We start from the raw sequence: 12,805 nt of genomic DNA on the forward strand, positions 1-12,805 counted from the left end.
GGTTCCTGAAAAGCTTTAGCGAGGGGCTTATTTGAGGGCACTTTGTAATCAGCATCTCCAGACAATAACTGCTGCTTCACAATTTACAAGCCTCTGAGAATTATTCTGTTTTCTGCAATTCCCCCTCCATGCTGCCTTCTGATAGTTTGAAGCCATTCACGCTTCCTTTAGAAATATCCAAGCAGGAGAATCTAGTCCCAGCGGGACCTGGCTTAGCGTGGGCTTCTGAGAAAGCCTCTGGATCTTGCTCTCACATGAGGGCTTTATAACCCCCCAAACGCCAGCTCTAACCTTCATCTGTAAAGTACTAGGTCTGTCCCTTAATAAAATTGAAGCATGTTTAGTTTCTGAGGGAGTACTGCTGCATAAACAAGAAATGGTGTTTAGGCATTTAGTCAACAAAGATGGCAGCATTTCAGAAAGTTTCTGAAGATGTTTAAGGAATAACATCTAGCATTTACTGAGCACTTACTATGTTTAAGGTACTGCAGTTAGTCCTTTGTTTATGTTATCTTATTGACTCTTCACGACAGTTCTCTGAAGTAGAACTATAATTTACTCCATTGTTCACACGATGATTACGAGCTTTAGAGAGTGGAGTAACCCACTAAATCCCATACCAGATTAGAACCTAGAATAGTTTGCTTTCAAATCTCAATCATTTAGTCACTGAGCCATGATAATTTTTTCACCATGTTAAAGCATTATAAGGATTTATAAGACATAGAAGAAAAAAAATCCAACCTCGAGATTTGGTCAAATCTGTTGCATGACTTATTAAATATTCTTTTGTCTGCTGTATTGGATGAAGCAACATTATTATGCACTGCGTGGTACCGATAAATTGCAATCACATTTTTCAAAATTGCACACATAAGCAATTAATTTTACTATTGTCCTAAAATATTCGTGGAAGCAAAGAATAAACCAGGCTAAATATATAGCAGAAATTTAGTCTCAAATTCAAGGGAACTCTTCTCTCACCCCTTTTTTTTTGTTCTGGAAGGGAGCTGATGTATTAGTTTTCTGGGTAGGAAGGAATGAATACTATGTTACTAAGCATATCATTGACTATGGTTTTCAAGTTGAATTTTTGGATTCTTAAACTAAATGAGAAGTCAGTGCCTGCATTTTTAAAAGATACTGAAGCATTTTTAATATGTGATTATCTACTTGTCATTTCTTTGATATTCCATTTAGAAACGCCGGAGAGTTCTCCGCAGCCTCCTATTCAGAAACAATAGACTTGATTAATATGGACAAAAGATAAGTTATTCATAAAAATAAATACAAATTCGTAAAAGAAAATTCTACCCTCAAACTTTTCAAAATCATAATCAGCCATTTTACCTCTTAATTCAAGAATATTTATTATGTGAACACATGATGAAGAAAACATTACTGGCATCTTTTTATGTTTGACATGTTTGCTTAAGAAATAATATTGAACGTATACTACTAATTAAGAAAACTCTAATATGGTAAATATAACTACAAGAGTTTCTGTTCATGTATTTACTAGTATAATCCAGGTGAGTTTATGTCTAGTATTCACCTACAGTCAAACTGTCATCAAAGATTTAAATCAAGTGACTTGAGCGCTGACCCCTTGCCTCCCTTCAGAGGGCATCTTCTCTTACAATATTTGGGGTGAGAGGACTCTGTCTCATGTTTACATTGGATCAATGCCGGCTGTCCCTGACTTCTGTGATGTTGCCAAACTCCTAACTCCGTTATCTGTGTTGTGATCTGCTCTTATTTTGCTACTTTGCTGCTCTTTTCTTTATTTCTCCAACACAGTTAAAATGAGGCAGATGTTTGGAACAACTTATTTGCCAAGGTTTTAGAGAAAACAAGGAACGTTAGACATCACTTTTCTTAGAAATACAACTACCATACACAAATACAGCCTCTGACCGTAGGACCTGGCTTTTTTTAAAGTCATCTTGGAGTCTCACTTTCTTTAGGTAATTCAACCCATCTCTTGTTACAGGATCCCAACAAAAATCCCTGGAAAATATTTTTATTTAAATATATTTGACTAGATTATCTAGTTATGCTTGATGTTTCGTATCAACACACACCCATTAGTAAATTCCCCTACATTTAGAGAAATAGTTCTTTCCCTAAGAAAAACATTTCCTCTTGCTGGGCTGGTGGAATCAAATGGTGGCCAGTTTTCACACTAACTTTTCTTCAGTTATACCAAGGTAACATATAATTTAATTGAATCAAATAAATGTGTTGTACAGATTGCATACTCTGATAAAGAGAATTGAAGGTAAGAAGGTAATTTAAAAGCTACTTCATTAGATCAGGTATGAAAATATAGGATCGAAAATAGGAATGGAAAGACAAGAGGGCTTAGATTTTGATTGGTTGGACACGGGACTGGAGGAGAAAGTGATTCTAAAGGTCGTTTTGGATATTTGAGCATTGAAGAGTGGCAGTGTTCTGCCACCATTGTCAGAGAAAGAGGATCAGGTGAGAGGTCCAGTTTGAGGGGAAAGAATATTATGAATTAGAAGTGATGTTGTGTCACTTGAGTGAGAATGTCCAGCAGGCTGTGGAAACATGGGAGGAGAGCTCAGGAGAAAAGTTGACATTCGTGATGTAAATTTATGTTTCGTCTGCCTGGGAGAGAGTTGAAATCCTGAGGGTGAATGGTCTTTTGGGGAGGAAAGTGTGGAGGAAAACAGAGGAGACTTATGATTAGTTAACCTTATTTCTACTTCTCTCTTTCAATATGGCTACAACAGGTGTCTGCTTAGCTCAGCAAGAACGAAGGAATGCAACTGTGTGAAAGGGCTTTCAAGAGGAATAAAATATCAATCTGTAGAGAATAGATTTTTTAATCTATAAACACACTATTCATACATTACAGTTGGTCCTCTGTATCCACGGGTTTCGCATCCGCACATTCAACCAACCACAGATCAAAACGTCTGTGAAGGGCGAGTCTGTACTGAACATGTACAGACTTTTTTCCTTGTCATTATTCCCTAAAAAATACAGTATAACGACTATTTTCATAGCATTTACATTGTATGAGGTATTATAAGTCATCTAGAGATGCCAAAGTGTACAGGAGGATGTACATAGGTTAGATGCAAATACTAGCCATTTTATATGAGGGACTTGAGCATGGTGGATTTTGGTACCCCCCAGCGGTCCTGGAACCAATCCCCTGTGGATACTGAGGGACGACTGTAGCTTGTATACTTAAATAACTCTATGTTATAATAACAGCTAACACTTACTTAATTCCAACTATATACCAAGTGCTGTTGTACATGTAATAACTTGTTTATCCTTGCATAAGCCTTACATAGGCAATAACATATTATTTTTATCAGTACCTTTTCACAAAGAAGAAAATTGAGATACAGAGATGTTAAACAACTTCTCCAAGGTCCTGTTGCTATTAAGTGTTGTAGCTGGGATCTGAACCCAAGTAGTCTGGTTCCAAATATGTACTTTAATCACTATGCTGTACTCTCCTCACATAAAACCATCCCTACACCAGGATCTTTGATAGGCCTATTCCAACATGGTCCTCATTTATAAGTGGTCACACAGTTATTCCATCTTATGTAAAAGAAAAGATGACTTTCTTAGGGTTACATGTGGACAAACCTGCTTGATAGGTTGTGGATGTTTCACATCATATTTTTAATAGACCAGTAGATAGCATCTGGTTTGAAAGGAAATATGTTAGTATATCATGTTGGACAAGACAAAAGAGAATGCAGCACAGCAAAATGATCTGCTGGTGTTTCCTGCATGCAGACCAGTTGTTAAGCTAAAAAGCAGTGCTGACTTTTTGAAATAATAAAATGTTTATATTATAAGCAAGGCTGACCAATGCACACAAGTTTAATGCATCCATGAATTAAGCCTCAGACATCATTGGTATTCCTTAGCGAGGGTGGGATAATACTCTCCACCAATACACCAATTTTCTATTGATGTAAGTAATTAGGAAATTGGAGAGTAGTTTCTTTCTAAGTTTCTCAGATTCATTATACTGGAGTATTTCCTCTCGGTACAGACTTAGGCTGGCTCCATGTCACAATATAACAGTCAGTCATTTTAACAATAAGTCACTGAACAACCATTTTCAGTCTATGTCCCAAGCTATATTTAGATAATGGCAGAAAATGTGCAAGAGGATAACACAAGGGCATCCAAAGCGAGACTGTGAATAAAATTTAGAGAGCCAGAGGTGGAAATGGGGCACAGTTGCAAAATGCCAAGAACCAGAGATCAAGATGGAGTCTGGGTCCAAGAGCTGGTAAATACTAAATAGTATGAACACATAGGAACCAAATGCAGAGGATTATAGGGCAGAAACCACATGAATGTTGCTTCATTTCACAAGCATGTTACCTAACCTATGCTAGACATGGGAGATTCAGAGATGACTGTACATTTTCTTGTCTTTGAGAGGGATGCTTGGATCTCTCTCCACTTGGAATTGGCATGGTCACCCAAGTTCTTCTGGGAAGTGACATGTTTGTGGTTTGTAGGCTCTCTGCTATAAGACTGCGAGACAGTGATGTTCCTTGCTCTACGTTTTTGTTTTGTTTTGTTTTTCTTGTGCAGGTTCTTTTTCAAGGGGAAATAATTTCAACTCATGAACAGGATGAAGTCATAGCTATTGATGATATATCTTTCAGTTCAAGCTGCTTGCCTGCAAATGGTAAGAACTCTTTCTCATTTTTATCCTTATTGTGTATAATAAATTCAGTGCAATTTAAACATTGTGATGACTTTGATCTGCTCTTTATTTTTGCCTGATGTTTTGGAATGGGCTGTTTTCCATTGTTCTAATACATTGTATTACAGTGACTAGATCTATGCTAGAAGTGAAGACAGGCTATTTTTTACTGACTCTGATACTATGAAGAGCCAAAGGGAATAATTTAGTCTCCAATTTGAAGCTTTGTAACAATGTTTACCCTGGCTAGTTAAATCTTACCAAGAGAACTCGGTGCCTTCTAGGAGACTAGGAGAAAACTGGCCTCCATAGACTTGAAACTGTCTTCTTGGAGAATCGATTTGACTATTCCACTAAAATACAAAAATGGAGAGAGATATTAGTTATAATCTGTTTTCTGTTTAGACTGAAACAACTAGATCAATAAACCACATTTATCAGATCTAAAAATGTATCCATATTGTTCCCTTGGTTATGTTAACTGAATAGTATTCAGCATTCACACTGTTCTCAATAGAAAGGTTCAATGTTAAAATTATAAGTTGTTCAGGATAAAATTAACTTAGTCTAATAATCAAGCAGGAATTACATATATATATCAGGTAGTTGATAGATTTTTTTTTCCTTTTTAAATTTTATTATACTGTATGATACAGCAAGATAAAGATAGCTATTTTATAGAGACGATTCTAAATTCTAATTTGGTACAAAGATATGGTAGTTGTGGTAAGTAATATTTCAAGAACAGAAGAGATGGGTTGGTCTACCTAAGAGAGACTAAGAGAGACCAAAGAATCTTGATAAAGGGCGTCTGTATTGTGCTTGGATTTTAGACAGCACTCCTGCTGGTGTGACAGGAGCTTACAGGTATGTATCTCTTACCACCCAGACAAAGTTAGAGTTTTATCGGAGCTGATGACAGCCCCTTCTAACACTGGAACACATAAAGATCTCTTTCATCTTTGTATTATCAGTTCTCAGTGTATATTAGATAAGAAATCACTGTATGAAGAATTGAAATATAGATAAATTGAAATGGAGAACATCAAGGGAACAGACTATAACCCACACCCATTCCTGGAAGTAAATAATTGAAGTATAACCTTCAATGCTTGTTCACTAAAACAAGATAACATTTATTGGCCTTATCAGAAGGGATGCAATATATCAGTGTAGAATACATGGTTAACTCCAGGAAAACAGACTGTACTGACTCCTCTGCTATTCAAATCTCCTCGAATATTCCCTCTTCTGGTGCCCTGTGTGGTATTCCTGGGTCCAGAGCACAGCCAGCTTATGCTTGATTTTTAATAAGACACCTAGTCCTTGACTCTGATCCCTTCAGCAATGTCCTTATCTATCTCAATTTTATAGTTTCTGCAGAAATTGGAGTTTGCCAAATGAAATGTTCCCTAACTAGTCCTATTTATTAGCCAGTCTAGCTAATCACCCTTGAAGGAGAATAAGGCAGTGAAATCAGCTATTGGCTGGACTTTCTGAACTGTCAGGAAGTTAGGAACTGGCTGCTGCCATTGAAACTGTTTGTGTTACAAATTTACACAGGAACATGTTTGGGTTGAGCTTGGGAGTTGAGATTGCCTGTAATAGGTCTCTGCTATCATTTCAGATGTGAACTTTCTCTCCATCTTTGGCCCTGGGAACCAAAGCCACTTCCCTAATTACCAATGATCCATATACAGGGACAAAGGCCAATGTAGATGGGCCATAATAAATATTCAGAAGACAAATGCCAAATTTTTTATTAAGCACTCAAAAGAGCTCTATAAAATCACTATAGAAGTAAAAAAGCAATAGTAGTGTGAGTGAGAGCATCAGAAAGTTGGACATTCAAGGAAAAGTTGTGGCCAAACAGAAAAATATTAGAGTCCACAATTTCTAAGACAATAGTTCTAGATAATGTTATAGCCATATTATTTTTGAGGTAGTGTGAAATAAAGTTGACTGAAGATAAGGCATGGATTTAAAGCTAGGTTATTGGCTAGGCCTTTCACATGGATATTAAATTTATACAAAATTATAAGATTTGGGGCTAGAGAAGAAGACTTTGATATCCAAGACCAAAGTCATCAATGAAAATGGAAAGCAGAGCTGCGTGGATGAAACAGGGCCATAAGCTGGATCATGAACCAAGATGTTTTGACACATGGAAGAATAAGTCATTGTGTAGAAGCAACATTGGGGATTTAGAAGAATGGTAACTTTAATTTTAGGCCTTGTGTTTTATGGGGCATTGGAAAATGATGTCACTCTTTGGGAAAGCTGTAAAGGAAGTGATCTCCTTATGGAGAAAGCTAATGTTCAGGTAAGGTCACATAGTATGTTCTTTGAGGGTGCAGGGAGGTTTTTTTCAATAGAGTGAGGATTGAGGGCATATTTAAACTTTTGGGAGGAAAACACAGCAGCATAAGGATTAATATTGGAGAAAAAGGATAAAGCACTATGGGATAGGATTGTTGCTTGGATGGAGTTGCATTTTGTAAATAGTAGGAATGTGAGAGATGGTAAAATTATGTAGTGTTAAATTTCCAGATGAGGCTCTCCAGTCAAGTTCAGGCACTATCATGATAGACTAAACCTAGTTAATCGTCAAAATCACATGGAGGAGTGATTGATTCTGGGCTTCACTCCAGACCTGCTAGATGGGAATCACTGAGGACAGAGTCTGCATTTTAAATAAGGTTCTCATGACATTTTTGTGAAGCCAGCCAATCCCAAGTTTAAGAACAGAACTGGCATTTGGGAACCACAAGGTCTGGTCTTGTGTTGATTATTGTACTTGGCCGTGACTGCCCTGGGGCAGAGTTCCAGCTAGAATTAGTAGTTTCAGTCTTATTCTGTCCTGGTGGTGATGGTCAGGGGGCAGTATCTGAGACATGTAAGCAGACCTAACCTGACATCTCCTGGACATCTCCATCCGAAAATCCTACTCCAATGGAGGATAGAATTAGGAATGTATTTGGATGCACGAGAACAGAAGTTTTCTTAAGTGACTTAAGAAAACAGAGGAACTAGACAGTTAGGGCATAGGTTGTTCAACTTCAATACTGTTAAAGTTAAGGAATAAGGGATTTCCTTGGTGTTTGCCTAGTGCTTGTCACCTTATGGTTATGAAATGACTGTTGAAGCTCTGTACATCTCACATTCAGAGCAGGAAGAAGGAAGAAATGGGAAAGGGCAATGATTTTGGCCATGTCATTGGGTAGATGATTGTCACACAGATAACTTTAGTTGCTAAGGAGGCTAATTAAAATTTATTATTTAGGGGCCGGCCTGGTGACGTAGTGGTTAAGTTCGTGCACTCCACTTCTGCAGCCTAGGGTTCGCAAGTTTGGATCCCAGGCATGGACCTATGCACCGCTCATCAAGCTATGCTGTGGCGGGCATCCCACATATAAAGTGGGCCACAGATGTTAGCCAAGGGCCAGTCTTCCTCAGCAGAAAGAGGAGGATTGGCAACAGATGTTAGCTCAGGGCTAATCTTCCTCACCAAAAAAAAAAAAAAAAGAGTATTTATATTTAGCCTCTGTAATAGAGGTGGTCGAGGAGAACAGGTTTATGAGCTGAGTGAGCCAACTTATTTGCTACAGAAAGTCATCAGCAGCACATTTAGGAGTAAATTAAAATTTTCTTTCAAAATCAGTTCCCTCGCCTGTTCCCTCAAAGGACTCATTTCTAAATTCTTCTTCCCTTTTCTCCCCCTTATATTAATTTGGTTAAAAAATATTAATGAGGTCATGTCCTTATATTTCTCAAATTGTCTCCTCTTATTTATCATTATTATTTATCCAACCCTGATTTTGTTTAAGCTCACATTTTTTTCCCTTGGATTTTTAAAAATTCCAGTTTGTCTATTCCAGAAACTCTACTATCCACTGCCACAAGATTATACTTTCTAACAGACAAATATGACCAATTTTTAAATTGCTTAAATCCATCAATAACTTGTAATGCCTTCAGGATGAAGTTCAAATTTTTCTATCGTGACTTAAACTCACCACGATCCTGCTCTTGCACACCAATCCGACTTCCTCCTTCACAATTCCCCCAAGAATTCCCATACTCTGGCCAAAAAGAACTACTTGTGAGTTCAGCAACACAGTGTCATCTCATTCTTGGGTGTCTTTGCAAACCTTACTCCCTCTGCCACTTCATGATTTATTTTTTGGCCTGCCCTACTGTTACTTACCTTCCCAGACTGTGTTAAGCTCTCTTTTCTGGGAAGCTTTCACTTACAGAAAATCCCTCCACACACACACACACACACACACACACACACGCACACACACACAGTCTTGATTTATCTCCACAACTAAATGCTGAGTTTCTTGAGGGCACAGTTACTACTGTCTTATTCATTTGTGGATCTCCAGCACAGAGCAAGCATTTAATAAATATATGTTGAATAAATGATCGCACAAAGAACACGTGTAATTACTTAAATATCAAATGTTTGGGAATTTGGATGAATTCTTCTTCTTTCCTCTGAGCCACATGTGCTCCACTCCATAAAACGCAGATTTAAATAAAATATCATGGGAATATTTTTTTAGCAGTACTTACATTTATGCTAAGAATATTATATTATTTTTAGGTTTTTGTTTTAGTATCAAAAATGAAGGCATGTCCTCAAGCTGTATAATGTGATTTTATCTGAGAAGAATTAATCTGGGCCAAGCCATATTTTAGTGGAAACATAAGCTTTTTTGTCATTTTATAGCAGAAATATAGTACTTGGAAATGAGTAGCATTTGGAAATGAATGCTCTAGTATATCTGTCTTTTGGTAAGTCATTATGGTTTATAGAACCGGTTCTGTTTAAGATATTTAGGTTTACTGACAAGATGGCTTTATTTTTTTACTTCTTCAAACCAGGGTGCTTTCAAAAATTTGTTCTTTTTTTTTTTTGTAACTAGGGAGCAATTTATAAACCATGTCTTCTATTTTCTGTATTCTGATGCTTTGACATCTGGGGCCTTGCTGACCCTAAAGAAATTGTCCCTTCCAGGGTTAGCCAATTCCTAGAGACAGTAAAACTGCTCACCCTACAGCATACTTTTCAAATGCAAACCAATCAATCCAGAGCCCACACCCCAACCACCTCTTCAGGCTTTCACACTCTGGCCACTAGCACCTGCCCTAATCACCCCAGGGTCAGTGTGTTAGTTTCTAGGGCTGCCACAACAAAGTACCACAGAATTGGAGGGTTTAAACAACTGTATTTACTTTCTCATGATTCTGGAGGCTAGAAGTCCAAAATCAAGGTGTCAATAAGTTTGGTTTCTTTTGAGTCTTCTTGGATTGTAGATGGCCATCTTCTCCCTGTGTCTCATATGGTCTTCCCACTGTGTGTGTGTGTCCTAAACTCTTCTTATAAGGACACCAATCAGAATTAGGTCCCACCCATATGACCTCATTTTACCTTAATTACCTCTTTTCAAAGCCTATCTCCAAATATGGTCACATTCTGAGGTACTGAGGGTTTGGACTTCAACAGACGAGTGGGAGGGGGCAATGCAGCCCATAAAAGCAAGGAACCAGACAACTAGAGACAGCACCTCTGCCCCAGAGCCCACTGAAATTGTTCAAACTAGCCAACCCCAAGCCTGCTCACCCTACCTCACCAGTTCCTTCCCACAGAAACCACAATAAAGGCTCTTGCCCATATTTCCCACATCTCCCTCAGCCTCCTGACCAACCCTGGTGCTCCCCACCCTGTGGCATGGTGTGCCCCCTCCTCTTGGGGTCTATGAGTATAACAAACTATCTTTTCAGTGGCAGTCCCTCTTATGATCTGTTGACATTTCCATATCTAAATAATAATAAAAGCTATATTTTAAAGCTTTTATTCTAACAATGGGAGAATCAGTGGGAGGATAAATTAATAACTGCTCAAATATAATAATCTCTTATTACTTTAGTAATGAACTAAAATGTAGCAGTGCTGAGGGGCTCAGTGTAGCACTGAGTATACCTTCAATGCCATGTCAGGTAGTTTTTCAACTCTGCCTTAGCCTTTACTTAGCTTGTGCAGAGCTTCGAGGTCACCCACAGGTGAGAGGGGTCTTCAAGGGTCTTTCCTGGGCATGTGCACAGACTTGTGCTTTCTCTTTGCTTCCTAGATATCCTGGAATGTGTCAGAGCTTTTTAAAGCTCCCTGTGGACATCTCATTCCATGGCTTTTCACTTTAGGTTTTTGGTCAGTTCCCTGTTTTCCCCAATTTGTCCCAACTGTCTCAGGTAGCTATGATGTCAAACGGGTGCTGCTGAGAAGAGGATCTTTGCAATGAACAAGCTCTGAATCAGGTCACATAAAGACAAAACTCCAGGCTGCTAGGCTGCTGGTTTTCATGGCTACCATGATTCCAAGGACTTCTCAGCAAACCCGATCAAGAAAACTAAGATAAAATGAAGTCATATGTGTGGGCCCTAATCCAATATGACTGGTCTCCTTATAAGAAGAGGAGAATCGGACAAAGAAAGACACAAAGGAAAGATCGTTTTCTGTAGAGACTGTAGTTTTCCCATCACTATGGAAGGCAGAATACAGTGACACATCTTTAAAATGCTAAAAGTAAATAATTCCCAATCCAGAATTCTATATCCATTGAAAATATCCTTCAGGAATTAAGATAAAATAAAAACATTCTTAGATGAAGGAAATCTAATTGAATTCATCACCAGAAGACCTCATCTAAAAGAAACGCTAAGGGAAATTTTTCATGCTGAAGAAAAAAATACCAGAGGAAAATTGTATCTTTAGGAATAAAGGAAGAACAACTGAAATCATAAATACCTAAGTAAATATAGTGGAATGATTTTCTCCTCTAAAGACTTTTAATATACATATGACTGTTGAAAGTTGAAAGCAAACATTTGAACACCACTTTGATGGGTTGAGAGTGTGTAGATGTACACATATGATAAGAATAGCATAAAGTTGGGAGTGTAGAAGTTCCATAGCTTTAAGACTTCTGCATTTTATTTGAAATACTAACAAACTTTAAGTAGAGTGTTAAACTTAGGTTGTGCATTATTATCCCTAGAGTGAACACTAAACAGATACAAGTAAAGGAAAATAACACGTTAAAATTGAACACATAAAATATAAAACATTGTAATAATCCACTATAAGACAAAAGGAAATAGATGATAAAAACAGAAATTGATAGCAGGGGATGTTGTAAAGAGCACAAAGTATAATAAAAATAGAGGAGACAAACTGAAAAATAATAAAATTGCTAACCTAATTCTAATCATACAATAATTACATTAAATATAAGTGGTCTAAGTTTTCCTTTTAGAAGTCAGAGGTCACATTGGATATAGCATGAGAACTAATTATATTCAAAAACCCATTTTAAATATAATGATGTAGATTATTTAAAAGTAAAGAAATTTAAAAGGATATACTATGCAATAGCAATCAAAAGGAAGGTGGAATGGCTATATCAATATCAAACAAAGTGTGCTTCACAACAAGGAAAATTAACAGGGATAAAGAGGGACATTATATAATGATAAAAGGGTAAATTCAAGAAGAAGACAGACCAGTCTTAAATATGTATGCACCTAACAATAGTACTCCAAAATACATGAGGCAAAACTGTTAGAACGAAAAGAAGAAATAAACCAATCCACAATTACCAGGAAACTTGAGCACACATCTCTCAGTAATTGATAGAACAAGTACGCAAAAAAAAGTCAGCAAGAATTTAGAAAAGCTATGGGGAGAAAACCCCTAAAATTGTATGGAACCACAAAAGACCCCTGATAGCCCAAGCAATCCTGAGAAAGAAGAACAAAGCCAGAGGCATCATACTTCCTGATTTTAAACTATGCTACAAACCTATGGTAATTAAAACAATGTGATACCAGCATTAAAAAAAGACACCTAGACCAATGGAACAGAACAGAGAGCCCGGAAATAAAACAGTGCATATAAGATCAACTAATATTTCACAAGAGTCAAGACTACTTAATGGGGAAAGGATAGACTCTTCAGTAAAGAGTGTTGAGAAAACTGGATAACTGCATGCATAAAAATGAAATTGAACCCCTATCTTA

At 37.4% G+C, this 12,805-nt stretch overlaps 1 protein-coding gene across 8 annotated transcripts in view; it reads left to right on the top strand.

The window, feature by feature from the left end:
- MALRD1 (MAM and LDL receptor class A domain containing 1) overlaps positions 1 to 12,805 on the top strand; it is an 847,485-nt gene that overhangs the window by 180,724 nt on the left and 653,956 nt on the right. For all 8 annotated transcript variants that reach the window (XM_058532519.1, XM_058532517.1, XM_058532520.1 and 5 more), the window contains one exon: positions 4,606 to 4,702. In XM_058532519.1, the coding sequence (XP_058388502.1) occupies positions 4,606 to 4,702 (97 nt within the window). The remainder of the gene's footprint in view (positions 1 to 4,605; positions 4,703 to 12,805) is intronic.

The sequence above is a fragment of the Diceros bicornis genome, chromosome 36, assembly GCF_020826845.1.
Source record: "Diceros bicornis minor isolate mBicDic1 chromosome 36, mDicBic1.mat.cur, whole genome shotgun sequence".
NCBI classification, from domain to species: domain Eukaryota; kingdom Metazoa; phylum Chordata; class Mammalia; order Perissodactyla; family Rhinocerotidae; genus Diceros; species Diceros bicornis.